We start from the raw sequence: 18420 nt of genomic DNA on the forward strand, positions 1-18420 counted from the left end.
CGACCCTGTTTCCCCTGATGATGTGGACAGGATCATGGGGAGACTGAGCACCACCACCTGTTTGTTGGATCCGTGCCCCTCCTGGCTAGCTTATGCGGCTCGGGAGGGAACACGAGGCTGGTTCCATGCAGTAATAACTGCTTCTTTGAAGGAGGGTGTCTTCCCTGCCGCCTTGAAGGAGGCGGTGGTGAGACCCCTCCTCAAGAAGCCTGCTTTGGACCCGGCTGTTTTAAATAACTATCGTCCAGTCTCCAACCTTCGCTTTTTGGTGAAGGTTGTTGAGAGTGTGGTGGCGCATCAGCTTCCTCTGTTCCTGGAGGAAACTGATTATCTGTACCAATCGGGTTTCAGACCCGGACACAGCACGGAGACGGCATTGGTCGCGGTGGTGAATGATCTCTGGAGGGCAGGGGACAGGGGTTGCTCCTCTGTCCTGGTCCTATTAGATCTCTCAGCGGCTTTCGATACCATCGACCATGGTATCCTGCTGCGGCGTCTCAGGGGGTTGGGAGTGGGAGGCACCGTTTTACGGTGGTTCTCCTCCTACCTCCAGGGCCGCTCGCAGTCGGTGTTGACGGGAGGGCAGAGATCCGCCCCGAGGCCTCTCATTTGTGGAGTCCCTCAGGGGTCGGTTCTCTCGCCTCTCCTGTTCAACATCTATATGAAGCCGCTGGGCGAGATCATTCGTGGTTTCGGGGTGGGGTATCATCAGTACGCTGATGATACCCAACTTTTTCTTTCCACCCCGAACCAACCCAGTGATGCCCTTGCCGTGATGTCCCGGTGCCTGGAGGCGGTTCAGGTCTGGATGGGGAGAAACAGGCTTCGTCTCAATCCCGCCAAGACTGAGTGGCTGTGCATATCGGCATCTCGGGCTAACCAGACTATTCCACCTCTAATGATGGGGGGTGAGGTGTTACCCCCCGTTGATAGGGCTCGCAACTTGGGCGTCCTTCTGGATTCACGACTCAATTTTGAAGACCACATAGGAGCCGTGACCAGGGGGGCTTTTGCACAGGTTCGCCTGGTGTGCCAGTTGCGTCCCTATCTGGACCGAGACGCCCTACGCACAGTTACTCATGCGCTCGTGACCTCCCGTTTGGACTACTGTAACGCTCTCTACATGGGGCTGCCCTTGAAGACCACTCGGAGGCTTCAACTGGTGCAGAATGCGGCTGCGCAAGTTGTAATGGGGGTCTCCCGATACTCCCATGTAACACTTCTACTCCGCGAGCTGCATTGGCTTCCGGTTGCCCTCCGGGTGAAATTCAAGGTGCTGGTTATCACCTATAAAGCCCTACATGGCCTGGGTCCAGGGTATTTGAGGGAACACCTGCTGCCGGCATCAACTTCCCATCGTCCTGTGCGCTCCCACAGGGAGGGTCTGCTCAGGGTCCCACCGGTAAGAGATTGCCGGCGGGTGACACCCAGGGATAGGGCCTTCTCAGTGGGGGCGCCTGCCCTCTGGAACCAGCTGCCAGTGGAGCTGAGGACTGCCCCCGACCTCCGGTCATTCCGCCGGGGCCTGAAGACCTGGCTCTTCGAGCTCTCGGGCCCAGGCTGAGGAGTAATTTATTTTAATCGGGGGGGGATTTAATTGCACAGGGTTAGTTTAATCTTTTTTAAATTGGTTTTAACTTTTGTATTGCTGTTTTTTTAACTCCCTGTAAACCGCCCTGAGTCCTCAGGGAAAGGGCGGTATATAAATGTAATAAAATAAAATAAATAATATTACAGACTGGATTTAAAGAAGCCTATTTAGTAGGACTAGATGTTTGGGTCCCCCAAGCAACTAACTTTTTATCCCAGTGCACTATATGAATGGCTGTTTTCCGATGTAGACCGTGGAGCCTTCAGACACTGCATAGAAGATGGAGACTTGTTGGTCTGCTTGGGTTTACGCACTTTGCCTTCCTTTGTCTCTCCTGTCCTCCTGTTGGCTATACCTGTATTCAGTTAGCTAAAGGTAAAACACAGGAATGTACACACACACAAAGACACACCCTCCTAATTTGGTAAGGTTATACATAAACTAGCTTTTGCTGCCATATACAGTAAACTTTCTCATGATCTTCAAAAATAATACATAAATAGGTTAGCTACTCAAAATGTTTGCTGGGCGAATGCTATCATACTATACTGTCTGGAGCATAAATTAAAAAAAACATGCAATTAGAATGAAGCTTTTATTAGGTTGTTCTAATTTTAAATATAGTTTATGTTTGAAAGTGATGACATTACACTTCACTTTTGTCATAAAAATAGACTTGTTGGCTTTAGCCTGTTTCTTGTTAGATTACATTTCATTATTTAGTTATAATCTCTATTTTTATCAAGAATCTTCTACTTAAATATATTTATAACCAGTCAAATTTTTTGCTGAATGTTCTTACCTCCCATTCTATTAGAACAATGCAGAAATAGCTATGTACAAGGGGATCATTGCTAATATTTTGTTAGTTTTTCAACACTCCTGATTACCTGCATGAAATTAACCTGTTCTAGTGTAGAATATGTAAGCCTCTAGTTTTACCCAAGTCCGCAGAAAGGACCTATGTTCTAATGCACAGAACTGATAGTTAAGAACAGGACTTGGAATGTGTTGCAATGGCATATTGTCAATAAAGCTAAATGTAACTTGATCCAGACATCAGATGGGAATTTGGGGAAACAGATGTCATTGCTAATGCTTGCTCTTTGTAGACTACATAAATCACTTCAGTAAGAATGGCTCTCTAAAGGAGAACAAATCCACTTTTTTGAAAGTGCTTAAAATGTTAACGTTAATTTGATTTGGAAACTAAGCATCCCTCTAAGTAAGGTAATCCAGTTGTCTCTTCACCTGAATATTCTTATTTTTATTTGTGCTTATGAGGACAATTGGACAGCCATTATTGTTATGTGCATTGTGCTTGCAGGTTCATCGGCTGGTGGTTGTGAATGAAACTGATACTATTGTCGGTATCATTTCCCTCTCTGACATCCTCCAAGCATTAGTGCTTACGCCAACAGGTACGAGTTCCACATTTAACTAGTAAGCGTTTTCTCTAGCAACACAACACATATTTTATATTGATTTTTATCTTTGTAACAAGTTGTAAAACATAGGCAGACTATGAAAGGACTCCCCGTTGAACTTGACAATGAATAAGGATATTTTTATGCATGCACCTCTCAAATGTAGTAATAATTCATTTTAAACTAGCATATTCTTTAGATATAATCCTCTAACTTTAAAAAAAATCATTAAAATTTGGTTGCTCCAAAGGTGCTTTTTCAAGAGGCAACAGGACTTGTTTTTCTTTACAGACATTTCACTTCTCATCCAAGAAGCTTCTTCAGTTCTGACTGGATGGCAGGGAATGGAAGGATTCATATTCCTTGCAGACAGCTGGTCATCTGCATGGGGCAGAAAACATCCTGCAGAAAACACAGCTCCAACTTCTCAACATTTTCTGCAAGTGACCGGCTGTCTGCAAAGTATACAAATCCTTCCATTCCCCACCATCTGGTCACAGCTTCTTGAAGAAACTTCTTGAATGAGAAGTTAAATATTCTTCAAAGAAAACAAGTAAGTCCAGTTGCCTCTTGAAAAAGCACCTTTGGGACAACCATGATCTATGGATGACTGACAATCTCCATAGAACTTGGTCCACATGCAGTTATAAAAATAGGAATCTCATTTCCAATTTCTAATTGGCTAAGCAGATTGTTCTAGGTTTAGAATCCAGTGATCCTCCCGTGGTTAAGACACCAGGCTAGATAACAGGTGAGTTCTAGTCTCGCCTTAGGCATGATAATCAACTGGATGACTTTGGACCAATCACTCTCTCAGTCCAGCTCACCTCACAGGGCTGCTGTGGGGAAAATAGGAGGAGGAATAAGTATTAGGTAAGTTTATTTTTATTTATTTATTAAGTTTATATGCCACCCACTACGCAGTTGAGTGAACTTGTTGTTTGCTGCCTTGAGTTATTTATAAAAATAATAAAGTAGGTTTAAAAAAATCTTTAAAAATAATATCATGGGTGAGTATGTTTTTACATTCAGTTTATACGCTGAACTTTCTTAAACATTACGAGTGAACGAGCAAATTATTATTGTTCAGTACATTTGACATTTATAGAGTACTGATTCAGTCTCAACAGAAAAGTTTAAAATAAATGAAAGACATTAATATATTAGCTGCACTAGAAGTTAGTTATACTTGAAGTTTAAAAGTATATTGTAAACTAGAAATATTCCAGTTGATCTAAACATGCATAAAAAGATTTTTTTGGCAGAATACATAAGGGATTTGAAGTAAATTTTGAAGTTGGAAATGGATGTAATCCATTATGGGCATATGCAAAGGCCTGGCATATTCAGTGCATTCAGAAAGTATTTAGACCCCCTTCATTTTTGTCAGCTTTGTTGTGCTGCAGCCTGATTCTACATGTTGAAATTTATTTATTTTTCTCATTAATCTATACTCAATACCCCATAATGATAAAGTGAAAACAGAATTTTAGAAATGTCTATAAATTGGGTTCTTGGTCACCTCTCTTACCAAGGCCCTTCTCACCCAATTGCTCAGTTTGATCAGGCGACCAGCTCTTGGAAGAGTCTTGGTTGTGCCAAACTTCTTCCATTTGAGAATTACGGAAGCCACTGTGCTTGTAGGAACTTTCAGTGCAGAAAATTTTTATTGTAACCTTCTCCAGATCTGTGCCTTGAAATAATCCTGTCTCAGAGCTCTGCAGGCAGTTCCTTTGACCTCATGGCTTTTGCTCTGCTACAGCACGGATGTCAAACGACATGTCATGACTTTTTCCGCATTGCCAGAGCTGGGGTGGGCGCGGTCTCCGAATGATGCACCTGGCCCGTGGGCTGGCAGTTTGACACCGCTGTGCTACATTATGCATTGTCAGCTGTAAGGCCTTCTATAGAGAGGTATGTGTGCCTTTCCAAATCATGTCCAATCAATTTAATTTACCAGAGGTGGATTCCAGTCAAGGTGTACAAACATGTCAAGCGATCAAGGGAAATGGGAGGCACCTGAGCTAAATTTTAAGTGTTATTGCAATGGGTCTGAATACTTATGCCAATGTGGTATTTTTTTAATAAATTTACAAACATTTCTAAAATTCTGTTTTCACTTTGTTCTTATGGGATACTGAACGTAGATTAATGAATTTCAACAACTGTAGATTCAGGCTACAGCATAACAAAATTGACAACAGTGAAGGGGGTTTGAATATTTTCTGAATGCACTGTATATAAGCCTTTGTATAGAAGGAGTAAAGTGTGAGTAGCACTGGGCTGAACTAGACAGTGCCGGGCCCAATCCATCTGTGCGGAGATCCCCGTGATATAAGCATGGCATTATCTCAATATGAGCTCAGATTTCAATAGCTCAGTCTGTATTTCTTACACAGACTAGTATGAGTCACTAGGTAATTTCATGAAGTACAATAGGAATTGAAAAGAGAGGAAATAATCCTAACAGATAATACACCACAGGAGAAACATATTTGAATGGAAACCATGAAAAAGCAAGCTGTAAGTGGGAAAATACACACTTGCTGTGCAGAAGAGCCAGAGATGCATCTATTTGCTATTTATTAACAGGCGCCCGGCAAAAGGAGAGTGGAACTGAATGACTGCTTTGAACAGAACTACCTTGGGAAGAAGAATTCGAATAAAGTGGCTGGGTCATCTTTGCCTCAAGAACATTGATGGCAGTAGAGAAGAGTCAAGTGATGATGAGAATGTGTGTGTATTAGGCTAAGTGATGGATAGTCTATTATTTCCCAGTGACTGTCGCAAAACAAGCAGCATGACAAAAAAAGCTTCTGTATTCAATGCAGGCTTGCGTTTCAACATGTTTGCCAAAAGATTTCACCTGAGGTCCATCTCAAATGCACTGGAAAAGAATAGCATTTAATGTTATGTTTTAATCTGATGCAAGTCACTGGTCAGCAACAGATCTCCGACATAAGGCAAGTGTATGGCATATTCATATCAGAGTGCCTTATGTCAAAAAGCCAACAATATGTCATCACTGTTGCCCATAGTAAAAGACGTGCGAAACAAGACACTGTATTTGAACATTCAAGTCGCTAAGCCTAAAACCAAATCAATTTCAGTTATTGTTAGATTTGTTCTAAAAGCTGTAATTTAAATACCAGTAGATTACTTTAAACTTTAATTACAACTGTGTGTTTCTAAATGTTACATTTTGAACAGAGATCGTAAAACAACTGATTAAAAGCAGCTTTATTTATTTTTATTTCTGCAATTTTTACACATCTTTGGTGGACAGTTAAACTTCACCATATTCATTAATAAAGCATTGATTCATATATAAGCAGCAAATTTCTCATTACTGAAACAGTGATAGAAGCCATCTTTACAGATGCATTACAACAAAAGGTTGAGAAATAGTTTATTAAATGTATTGCCATGCAACATGTTTGTTCACAAAAGAGAAATCATATAGTCATAATCGAAATGAATAAAGTATATGTTGAATTTAAATTGCCAGAAGGTAAAGAGTATAGAGCTAGAAATCTGTCTGCTATTAAAACTCTTTCCTATAAGCTTTAACTGGGTAAAATGATGCATCATAGGACAACAATTTTTGAACCAAGGTACCTCCAATAGTCTAACTTATAGAAAGTCGAAAATCTGGGATCCATGACTCCTGAGGAAATGAGATTAGAAGTTGTGGCTTCTTCAGCTGTGGTCACATGATGCTCATTTTGAACAGTTCTATCAAATCTGTAACAGTTTCTTAGCTACTTTAATATTCCCAATGTTTTAAAAAAAATAGAAAAATTGAAGTCCAAAACACATGGAAGCACAATTTATCTGCAGGATTAGTTCATAATTTTTTAAAAAAAATTATCAGCACTATTGGCTTTTTCTATAATATTGAATGAAGGCAATTTGACATTGCCTAACTGCATATTGTTCACAACCTCTTAAAAGGCAGGCAGATTTCAGAAGAGTTGCTCAGCTTTTAGATTAACTTTTAAAATTATACAGACTAAATATGTATATTGATGGAGGAAGACAATCTGGATAAAGCACCCAATCTGCCCTGTTTGACCATGCTCTCTAAATAAAAGCAGAATTCAAACTGAGTTGTGCAGATGTACATAATTTGCTGGTGAGAACATTTTATTCCACAATGTAATCTTTTTCATAGGAGAATTCTTCAAGCTCATTTGCACTTGCCCAACTCCAACATGCCTTTCTCAGGGTATGATGACCTGAAGCGAGCACAGCATTCAACTTGTCAACTAGCTTGTTTCTGCTCCTTTCCTCATGACACCAATCATTTCCCATTGCTTTTTTCTCCAGCATCACTTTCTTGGTCATTCAGCAGTAACTCAGCAAATATGTGCGTAACTTTTTTTCCTTACTGTTAACTGTTTTTGCCATTTTCATGCCCATTCTAGGCAGATCCTTCAATGCAGATCTCTTCAATCTCTCCTTTAAAAGACACAGTACCTTGGTTTCAGTACAAATAGAATGCCTAAAATTTTTAGGCTGAAGTCTTTCAAATTTATCCTCTATTATATGGCTGGGTTCTTTCAAGCTTTATATAAATAATCTGGCAAGTACTAAAAATCTAACATTCTATATACTATGCTGCAGTATTTCTCAACCTTGATAATTTTCATATGTGTGGGCTTCAGTTCCCAGAGTTCTTTGGGAAGCTGGCTAGGGAATTCTGGTAGTTGAAGTCCACATATCTTAAAAGTCGCCAATATTGAGAAATTTGAATTTACAATGAAGCAGAAACTAATCCCAGCAAGCAATTTAAACATGACTGTATTTTCAGCGCATGAATGGTTCATTCATTGAATCAAGACTGAAAATATGTTTTTTGTCAACAGAGCCTACATTTGTTCTCCCCCTGGTGTGTACAATCAAGATAAATACACACCCGCATGCAGGAAGGAGAAAGGCTGTAAAAGTACCATTATTAAAAGAAACATGAGAAGCAGGGTCGGTTTATGAAGGGGTCGCAGCCGGATTAAAGTTCCCGGTTTGCTGAATGTCTTACCTGCCAGCTGTGTTCTGCTTACTCTGCATCGCACCTGCTCCGGCTTCAGCAGCTAACTGCGCATGCGCCTGATTTTTTTATCTATTTAAAATGTTGGAACTTGCTGAGCAGAGTATGCAACTCGCCGAGCAGAAAAACCCAATGCGATGGCCGCCGAGGGAAGAAAAGCAGCTGCGTCCTTCTGCATGCCGGATCAAGAGGAGTCCCCTCTCCATCCTCAGCATCTGGAGACCAGAAGTCTCGACGCTGGGTGCACGCGGAACAACCACTAGATGGCAATAAAGCGGTTCGGAAACTAACCTCTGGCTATGGGCGAGAGAAAAGTATGTGCCTACCTGTGGAGGAAGAAAACAGAAAAGTAGGCTGCTTACAGAGACTGGGTGTAAAGGAAGAGGCATACATGTAGCCAAGTTTTCACTTCTGTTATCTTTTTTTGGGTCCAGTGTTTCTCAGCTTGACAGCTTGAAGATACGTGAATAAATTCCCAGAGTTCCCCAGCCGCAGCAGACTGGTTGGGAGTTTCTGGGAATTGAAGTCCACATATCTTAACATTGCTACAGTAGAGAAACACTGATCTAAAGGTAGATAAGTATGTTACCCAGCACAGCACATTGCAAATTGCATTGCTTCAACTGTTTCTACAGGAAGATCAAAATCTACAAGTTGGTGCTTTGTTGACATCCAGGAACTGGCCCTTTTTACAGTGATCTTGCAAATTTTGACCCTGTTTTTCAGTGTTGATTTGATCTGTCCCTGGAGCTTTGATCTAATCAGCTGGAATTTCTACAGCTCTACAGATCTTGTATTTCTCCAGGGGGGTGAACTCCTAATTCCATTCCAGGATCTCTATAGGTTATGGTCAAGATGGTGGCCATAATGGTACAATCAAAGCTCCTCGCATTTTTCTAATCCACGTGTGCAGAGCTTCGATTGCACTATTGTGACTGACATCTTGATTTTTTTTTTACAGTATCTTGTAGGCACTACTACTCCTTGCCCACAATTATTCTTTCTCCACTGCCCTCAAAGATGTGCAGCAACCTCTTCATGCAGCTTGCCTCTTTCTGTATGCATTGATTGGAATGTATTCCCAACCTCCAGCTCATGTGTCACAGCAACAGGAACTAGGATCTCTGCTATTGGAGAAAGCCTTTCATCGCTCACAGAAACTTGCAAATGGCCCTTTATTTTTTACCAGAAGAAAGTACCAATGGCTATTATATTCACTTGGCCCACTAGGACAGGAAGGCAGGGTATGTTCCGGATCCCATCAATTAGGGATGTATGTCTGATGGGACTGCAAAAATGGACGGCTCCCACTGTGTTTTTGCTTGTTTACTTTACCACAGGGTAACTGGGCAACTTACCATATTGAAAAGATAAAGCTATACAAATAAAAATACCATAAATATATAATACTAAATTCTGCTTTTCCAAAAGGCCCTAAAATGTAGTTTGGCCAGCGGTATGAGAGACCATGTCTAGAGATGTCTGGTTGATTTAATTTCATGGCTGCAACTTTTAATAGGCTTTTATGTAATTTTGAATGTTTTGAGCTATTTGGAGTTATTTATGTGTGAGCTGGACGGCCATATAAATCTGTTTACTTAATTAGATTAGATATTGCTATACCTTGAGGTGGGAGTAGGAGATGACTAGCTGAATCCCAGGGCAGGGTCAAATTTATCATTCTGGAGCTTCTACGCCCCTGAAAGAGACCTATGTCCAGCCACTCTTGAAGTTTGTTAACTCTTATCTGGCGCCAATTTGCTTGGATTGTTAGTAGATTAGATTCTTGTGTATAGTTGTATGGAATAAACTCGCAGAGCTTTTGAACTCTACCCTGGTTCCTCGTTTCTTGTACCTGACAGTGGATCCATGAATGACATTGGTTGGTCTCTGCACCTCTGTACATAGGTAACTCATTATTATTTTGTCCACATTGTTCCAGTCTCTGGACATTTAGCCACTTTCCAGGCAAAAGAAACTGAAGCATTTAAAAGGAACTGTTTCTGGGAGGCAGTCTGAGAAGTTATAAGCAGTCTACCCTTTTTCAGATTTTCTTTGCGTCGGCCATAAAGTCAACACACTAGAGTCACCAATCTCTGTTTTCTTGACATCGTCACTATAGTACAATCCAAGTGACATTTTGAAGCAGCCTTACTTCACAGGAAACGGAGAACAATTTACAGTGCATTGATTTTGAACAAATGTTTCTTTCTCCACTCACCCCCTCTTCTGACATTTTGCTCAGAATGCTGTTTGCTTAAAGGCCGGCCAAGAGAGAACGTGTGTTTTCACTGCAATGTGCTGTTACAAGGGCACAAAATGTGTGTGTGTGTGTGTGTGTGTGTTCAGGGAACCGAACCTTAAGAGCACTTTACGGCTGCACCTAACCCTCTTTCACCTGGGATTGCAAGCTCAGGAGATGCATTCCAGCTCTCCAAAAAGAACATCTCATAATGTAGGCATCTCTGAGCTGACTTATCAGTAAAGAAAACAGAATTGTTGGGGAGCACAGCAGATGTAATCCTTAACTTACAACCATCATTTAGTGACTTCAAAGTTACAATGGCACGGGGAAAAGTGAGTTATTACTGTTATTATCCTCACATCCATTGTAGCATCTCCGTCTTCACATGATCAGAATTCTGACACTAGGCAACCAGCAGTGCCCCAGAGCCATTTGCATGTTTGTCATCTGCAACCTTCACAGCCAGTTTCCGACAAGCAAAGTCAAGGGAGGAAACCAGATTCCCTTAAAAACCATATGATTCAGTTAATGACAACAATGATTCATTTTGCCTCCAGAAATCGTGGGTGCTTCATCCCTGGAGATTTTTAAGAAGATAGACCATTACTTGTCTGAGATGGTGTAGGTCCTCCTGCATGATCAGGGGGCTGGACTAGAAGACCTCCAAGGTCCCTTACAGCTCTATTCTATTCTATATCTGGATAGAATAGAATACCACTCTGATGACTTAAGAACTGTAGCTAAAGAAGTTGTTAAATATGGTGCAACTCACTTTACAACCATCTTGCTAAGCAATAGAAATTCTGGTCCCAATTGTGGTTGTAAATAGTCCTTACCTGCAATGGGCTCCCTGTGTTTCTGTTGCCTTTTTTTCATCCAAATCTGCAAACACAAAGTAATGCTATTCTGCTTCTTCCCTCAAGGATTTTTTTTAGAATCAATGACCTAGTCCTTAACTGCACACAACTACTAAAAGCCCTAGATTGCAGAATATGCTACGGTTACACCAACTAGTCACTCTTAACATCACAGAAGCTTAATGCACAGGAAGGTTTCTTACTAATGTGTAATTGGCTTCATTCTAATAAAATTTCGTAAAAAGAAAATTCCCTTTTTATTCTGGAGCAGCATAGCATTTAGAGTTTGGTTTTCCAGCACAGCCTTCATACTGAAAAAGGAATATTTTCAAATGCGAACCTTTCCAAAGTACCGTAAAAACTCTGTTATCTTGATCATTTTAAAGTTTTGTGGACCTTAATTCCCAGAATTCCACAAACTCCCCAAAAGCTTCAGTAAGCATTTAGCTGGGAAACTCTGGAAGTTGGAAGTTCATACATCTTAAAAGTTGTCAAGGTTGAGAAATACTAGTTTAAACTGAAAATAAGACGTAACAAAAGCCACCACTATTCACGCTCTTGTTTAGGAAACAGGCTCATTTTCTTTTCCCCGCGAATTCCAGCAGCCGCGCCCACCGCTCGCATCGTGAACATTTTGACAATGAGTCCTGCACGGATGCATGCACGCCCTTCTGTCCCCGCCCTGCCGCCGCCTACCAATCAAAAGGCAGCATCCTTCGCGTCCCCGCCCTTCTCGCACCTCCGCAGCCAATAGCTGAAGCATCGAGGGGAAAATCAATAGCGAGAAGATGGGGAGCGTGCACCCCACGAGCGCGAGGAGGAGGAGGAGGAAGAAGAGGAGGAGGCGGGGGATCCCAGCCGTTGGGCGGAGCAACCTTCCGAGAGCAATGACGCCGCGAAATTTCCAGGGCCTCCGCTCGCCCAATAGGCGGAGCCGTCGCCTTCTTCTGCCCGCCCCCTTCCGGGGGCGTCCCCACGCTGGGGGGGGGGGGATCCCGGGCAGGCAAACGGGGCGTGGAAGCGCAAGTGCGCGCGCGCGGGGGCGGGGCCGAGGAGGATGGCGGTTGTCGTCACATGAACTAAAAAGCCGCCGCCGCCGCCGTCGCGTCCCTCAGACAGTCCTCACGGGAGTCCCGTCATCGCCGCCCGTCAGCTGAGCCTCAGCGCCGCCGCCGCCGCCACCACAGCCCTTGATGCAGTTGGGGGATCGGCGGGAAAAAGATGCCACCGTCCAAGTCCCGTAAGATCGCCATCCTGGGCTACCGGAGCGTCGGTGAGTGCCTCCCTGCGGTGTGCGGGGTGCTCGGCGGGCTCTGCCCTCGCTTCACCCGGCGGCGGAGGGGCAGGGGGCGGGCGAGGCCTTCCCGTTCGAGCCCGGCGCTGGCAGGTGCCGAGCAGCGCGCCCAGGAAGCGGCCGGGCCTTTCCCTCGCCGTCGGCCGGCGCGGATGACAGGGCTGTCCTGGAGGAGCCGGAGAGGATCCACCCTGGCCGATCGGGAAGCCAGGGCCCGAGCGAGGTTTGCATTTCCCGCCTGGGCAGAGCCAGTTCTTCAAAGGGCCTTCCTGGGCGGGAGGCGAGCCTGGATCGAGCGGAGATGCTCCTTCGGCTCCCCCCGGAAAGCGCTGCCCGGGCTCTCCGGCGCCCCGAGGTCGCCTTTTCTGTGTAGCGGAGTTGGGACGGGGGGTGTCGGGGAGTCAGGTCGGCGGAGACGCCTCTCTTCTCGCCCAGCGGAGGTGGCGAAGGGCCGGTCGGCTCTCCGCGACTTTCTCCGACTGACAGGATCCAGCTGCTTTTTTACGGCCGCCATAAAACTTTCGGCCGAGTTGGGTGGGAGTCACCGGCTCTTTCCGTGGGGATTGTACCAACGGCGGGGAAAAGGTTAATGCGGGGTTACGCAACCTTTTGTTTTGCTTCCTCAAATTACCACGCAGGCTTTTTTGTTTTGTTTTGTGTGTGTGTGTGTGTGTGTGTGTTGGGGCCAAGGTGGTTTGGGCTTTTTGTCCCCTTTTTGCTTTCGGTAATAAAAATGAAGGTGATGCTGTGAGCTGGATGAGGATTACGATGCTGCCTTGAGTTTTACAGAGAAATAAATGTAAACCAAAGATGACTCTTAAGTTGTAATGTTCATTCAACCTGTCTTGTTAGAATTAAGTTCTGTAGGTGTGATTGGAGTAAAAGTCCCCCCCCCCCCCCCACACACACACACGAAAACCTTCAGGTGCTAATTACAAATGCATGATGTGTTAAGAGGTTTGGGCATGCCACCAAAGTGAAAGTGATGCTTTAGGGAAGCTATTTCCACTTTTCCAGCAGCAATCCCACGAGGAAGACATACACTTGTGCATTCTGCTTCTTGGATTAAATTTGGACAGTACTTGCTCTCTCTCTTCCCCGCTTCTCTTTCTCCCCACTTTTCCCCTCTTTTTCTCTCTCTTGCTCTCCCTCTTTTCTTTCTCTCCCCCTCTCCCTTTCTTCTCTCTCTCTCCCTCTTCTTTCTCTCTCTCTTCCCTTCTTTTCTTTCTCTTCCCTCTTCCCTCTTCTCTCTTTTTCTCTCTCCTGTACCTATTCCAGCTTTATATCTTTGCAAGCCATCTGGAATGTTTTCCAAAGGGACAAGAAAGTGAAAAGTCGAGATGGAGAGGATGGCCACATGTTCTAGAACCCACTCTTTGCTGTGCAGGTTGCCTATGTTTTTGTGTATATTTGTGACCTTCTCTCTCGTTCCACCACACATTGCTTCTTAAGTACTCCATTCCCACCACCTTCAACTTCCTTGTATGTTACTCAGACATTCCCACAGCTCTCTTCCTGTGAGTGGCAGAATTGTGCAATTCTAGACAGCCATGTTTTTCTTCTTGCCACAGGCCACCTTCTGCCTACTTTTCTTTCTATCCCCATTTCTGTGGCTTACATTTTCTCCCATTCTGTTGCAAATATTTTAAAGGTATTTTGTATATTTGTCCATTCTGATATAAGGACTCCTGCCTTGGGCAGGGGGTAGGACTAGAAGACCTCCAGCTCTATGATTCTCCACCCCCCCACCCACCCCACCCCCGCCAATTTCATTTCCATTGCCACCTGCTTGCTCAGAGTTCTGAAGTTGGAAGAGGCTGTATTGTCCCTTGAATTACACAGATAAATAATGCTGTGCGTAAAGCTGCACAGTTGTATACAACTGGAAAAATCAAGAGATCTAATTCAGGAAGCCTAGGTACTCCCATATTAGCTTTCAGAATGCTAATTTTCACATCAAGAAGCAATGAGACACATTTTATATTCCCAATCTTTTGTGGTCTTTGTACTTCTCTAGAGTTGAAAACTGACAGGAATGGCCTCCAGCTTAAAATTAGGTTCCCCCCCTTCTGAAAAAAAGAAGAAGACTGAGCTCTTTTGGAGGACGTTGGGAGGGGGAGTATGTGTGTGAGGGAAATGTCATACATGTTTTAAATTTTCAATTTTGGGTTCTTTCTGTTATCTTGGTATTATGTTTTATAAATACTTGAGAGTCAGATTGCAAAAACTAAACCAAGTTTTAATCAATAAATAATAAACTATAACATGCAAGAGGTCTTTGAACTGCAGGACTGTTAGGGTTTGATGTCTGTGTTTTGACTTTTTTCCAGGAACTTCAAGGCAACATAATTTTTATTTTTATTTTAATTCTATTTATATCCCGCCCTTCTCCGAAGACTCAGGGTGGCTTACAAGCTTAGCAGTAGCCTTCATTCTATGTATATGCCTGCTTATTAGGGCTTTCACGCCCCTCCCCAAGCGGCATTAATACAAAGTCAGCTTAATTGCCCCCAACAATCTGGGTCCTCATTTTACCTACCTTGGAAGGATGGAAGGCTGAGTCAACCTTGAGCCTGGTGGGAGGCGAACCTGCACTAATTAGTTCTTCACCTCCAACCTCAATGTTATTCCTGCAATAATCTCAAAACAGTAGCTAGGCTGGAAGAGAGTAACTAGCACAAATTACCTAATGAATTTCCTTTCTGGCTGAATGGGAATTTGAACTTGACCCAGGCCTCTGATCTTCTACCAGGACTAATCTTTAGTTAGTTTACTTCACCACTTGATGAAGACTTGCTTGGGCAACCACCAGGAAGAGTAATAAAACAGAGGCAGGTTAATTCCCTTGTGTGATAAAGAAAACTATCTGGATATTTTTAGAAAGTCAGCAGAAAGCAAGCTCAACTAGATAAAAAATTTACATTTATTCTGCAGTCCATACAATCCCCTAATTGCTACTGATAAACTAAGTGCAGAATCAGAAGAAAAATTAAGAAGAGTAAACTAGAACAAAGCCCTCTCAGATTATTTGACAATAAAGTGAGATTTGCTGAACATGGAATGTGAAGTTATTCCTGAGGAAAATTCCCTTTTTCTAACAGCTGAAAGCAGGCTGAAGCTTTCTTAGGAATTATAAAGAATTTGCAGTTTGTATTATTTCTCATTATTTCCACTAATTGGCATAAGAAGTAAATATAGATTAAAATGTGTTCTATGCATGCATAGTTTCTTCACTGGCTGTTGCATTTAAACATACAGTTGACAGAACATACTGAGTATTATTAATGTAGATTTTCTTGCACTGAAGAAATGTGATCACCTAGTTGCTATTGGTGACCACAAAGCTTTTCCTGGTCATTGCATTTGTGAATGATTTTGAAGGAAGAGCTCCTTCTTAGAATCCGGTGAGTGTGTTGATAAGATTCAGGAACAAACTAATGATCAGCTAGAGTGGATGTTCAGTCTTATTCAGATAAATGTGTGAATTTTAAAAATATTACAGAATATAAAGGACACTTATTTTAGGACTGGAAAACACTGCATAATTGAAGACTTACTATTAGAGATTTGTTGCAGACGTAGACTTACAAAACAAAGTGTGAGTGACAAGTAGTTGCCATTTTTCCATGTGTTGTACAGCATGTTGTTAGGGAGTTACATTTTGGCTGTAATCTCTTTTGATGCTTATGCCTAGTTCAATGTTTGGTTTGCCTACAAGTGAAATAACTGGATACTTATTGAAGTTCTTAATAACGTAAATCATATAGTTTTCCAGTTTTACTAAACACTATAAACACTATAAAATGCCTCCTTGTGCAACCTACCTGCATATTCCTGAGAAACAATCACTGTGTTCTGTCTCAGATGATTACAAGCTAAACTGAATCTACTTTAAAGATGTATTGTCTGCTTTTTTGCCCCTTGCCTTTAATGGCTTTAAAGAACTTTAAACATGGAGCCATTGACATTCTTTACATATTTGTTCGATTGTAAACAGAGTGATGTTAAGGAACAAGGTGAATCAGAGAATAGATTCAAAGTCCAGCCAGGTAGATAGGCTTGGAGAGCAACATCTGCAATATGTACGATGGGAGGGTTGCATACTAATGTCTGAAAGCAAGCAATTTCCATGCAAACTAAAGGGAAAATATCAAAGATAAAAGAGATTAGCAATATCACAGTGAGCTTTGTAGATGCCTTGTGTGTGTCTACTATATAATGTGAAAATAAATATAACAGGTAATTCAGTCAGAATAATTTGCCTTGTATTCCGATAGTGAGTTGAATATTGGATTTAGTGGCCTAAACATTTTCAAAGGCATCTTTTTTGGCATTTCTCTTCCATTTGTATAAATTTTGTCTTGTAGCATGTATATTTTTGAACAGGAGGTTGAATTCCCAAAAACTGAAGGGAAATTATGCAAGAATTACCTGTAGAGTCAAGCTGTATTTTTTATTTGTTAAAAGCAGATAAGTAACTTCAACACATTCATACCCTGCCAAAAAGTACAGATTTCCTCTTTGAGGTAGATTCAGTTGTTTTATTAATATCTGCAAAATAATTACTAAGCCCTACTGTAGATAGTTTCTGAAACAGTATATATGTTGTTAGAAACAAGGCACTTGAGTTATTATAAAAGAGTCATTATTCTAGTGTTCCTTTTCTTAGCACATTCTGATGGGAGTGTGGGGAACCAGTGGTTAAGTAGTTTGAGACTCTGTTAAGTGCTTTTTGAATGACCAATCAGCATTTTCCAGCTCACTCTACCTCAAAAGTTTCTCATGGGGATAAAGTGAGGGGAAGATCTCTTTGTGTTCTCTTTCAATTCTACAGCAGAGGTCGATAAAAATATAATACAGTACAGTAATAAAAATCAAAAGGATTCAGTCTTAGTGAAACAATTGGCAAATCCTGCTATACTGTGATAATAACTATCACGGGGAGGAGGGTCAAACTTTCAGTTGAAAATTATATATAATAAAGATATATCAAGACCTTCTCTGTGCTTACTTGTTTTCCAGTTCCTTCTCCTCCTTTTTCTCTCTCCCCATTTTTGTTCTCCAAGGACACCACGAGATGTAACCTGAAATGGAAAAAAAGAAAAGAAAATAAAGCTACCTGTGAAAATTGGAGGAAAAAAACATTTATCAACTGGCTTTAAATAAACACCAGAATTTGTGTTATCTATACAGATAGTCCTCGACTTATGACCACAACTCAGTCCAACATTTCTGTTGTTAAGCAAGACAATTGTTAAGTGAGTTTTGCCCCATTTTACAACCTTCCTTGCCACAGTTGTTACCTGAATCACAGCAGTTAAGTTAGTAACATGAATCTGACTTCCCACTAACTGCTTGCCAGAAGGTCTCAAAAATTGACCACTTGACCCTGGGACATTGTAACTATTATAAAAATGAGTCAGTTGCCAAGCGTCCAAATTTGATCACATGATGGGGATTCTGCAATGGTCATAAATGTGAAAATCGATCATAAGTCACTTTTTTCAGTGCCATTGTAACTGAATGATTACTAAACAAATGGTTGTTAAGTTGAGGACTATCTGTATTCAGGCATTATAGAGAGAAATTAATCGAGATGTAAAATATGTGGGAAACGAGATTGCAAAGTGAAAAAGTTCTAATAGTGTAGTGAGAAAATAAAATATCTAATGAGCACTGAATAGATCTAAATTTGGAAGAATTTTGATTTTTTATTCATTGAAATGTTGGTGATCCGCAAACTACCAATCTTACATTGGTGTGTAATCAGAAAATGATCCACAGAACACTCTGAATAAAACCTACCCTTAATGATTAAAAAATGTAAAAGGTAAAGGTTCCCCCGCACATGCGTGCTAGTCGTTTCCAACTCTAGGGGCCGGTGCTCATCTCCGTTTCAAAGCCCAAGAGCCAGCGCTTGTCCGAGGACGTCTCCGTGGTCATGTGGCCGGCATGACTA

At 42.0% G+C, this 18420-nt stretch overlaps 2 protein-coding genes across 4 annotated transcripts in view; both read left to right on the forward strand.

Moving 5' to 3' along the window:
* PRKAG2 (protein kinase AMP-activated non-catalytic subunit gamma 2) overlaps nucleotides 1–9897 on the forward strand; it is a 233503-nt gene extending 223606 nt beyond the window's left edge. For all 3 annotated transcript variants that reach the window (XM_083376992.1, XM_083376993.1, XM_083376994.1), the window contains 2 exons: nucleotides 2919–3012; nucleotides 5611–9897. In XM_083376992.1, coding sequence (XP_083233118.1) covers nucleotides 2919–3012; nucleotides 5611–5642 — 126 coding nt within the window. In that variant the 3' untranslated portion in view covers nucleotides 5643–9897. The remainder of the gene's footprint in view (nucleotides 1–2918; nucleotides 3013–5610) is intronic.
* Nucleotides 9898–12215: 2318 nt separating this feature from the next.
* RHEB (Ras homolog, mTORC1 binding) overlaps nucleotides 12216–18420 on the forward strand; it is a 45499-nt gene continuing 39294 nt past the window's right edge. The window contains exon 1 of the mRNA XM_083377034.1: nucleotides 12216–12440. Coding sequence (XP_083233160.1) covers nucleotides 12389–12440 — 52 coding nt within the window. The 5' untranslated portion in view covers nucleotides 12216–12388. The remainder of the gene's footprint in view (nucleotides 12441–18420) is intronic.

Source organism: Vipera ursinii (assembly GCF_947247035.1).
Source record: "Vipera ursinii genome assembly, chromosome: Z".
NCBI classification, from domain to species: Eukaryota; Metazoa; Chordata; class Lepidosauria; order Squamata; family Viperidae; genus Vipera; species Vipera ursinii.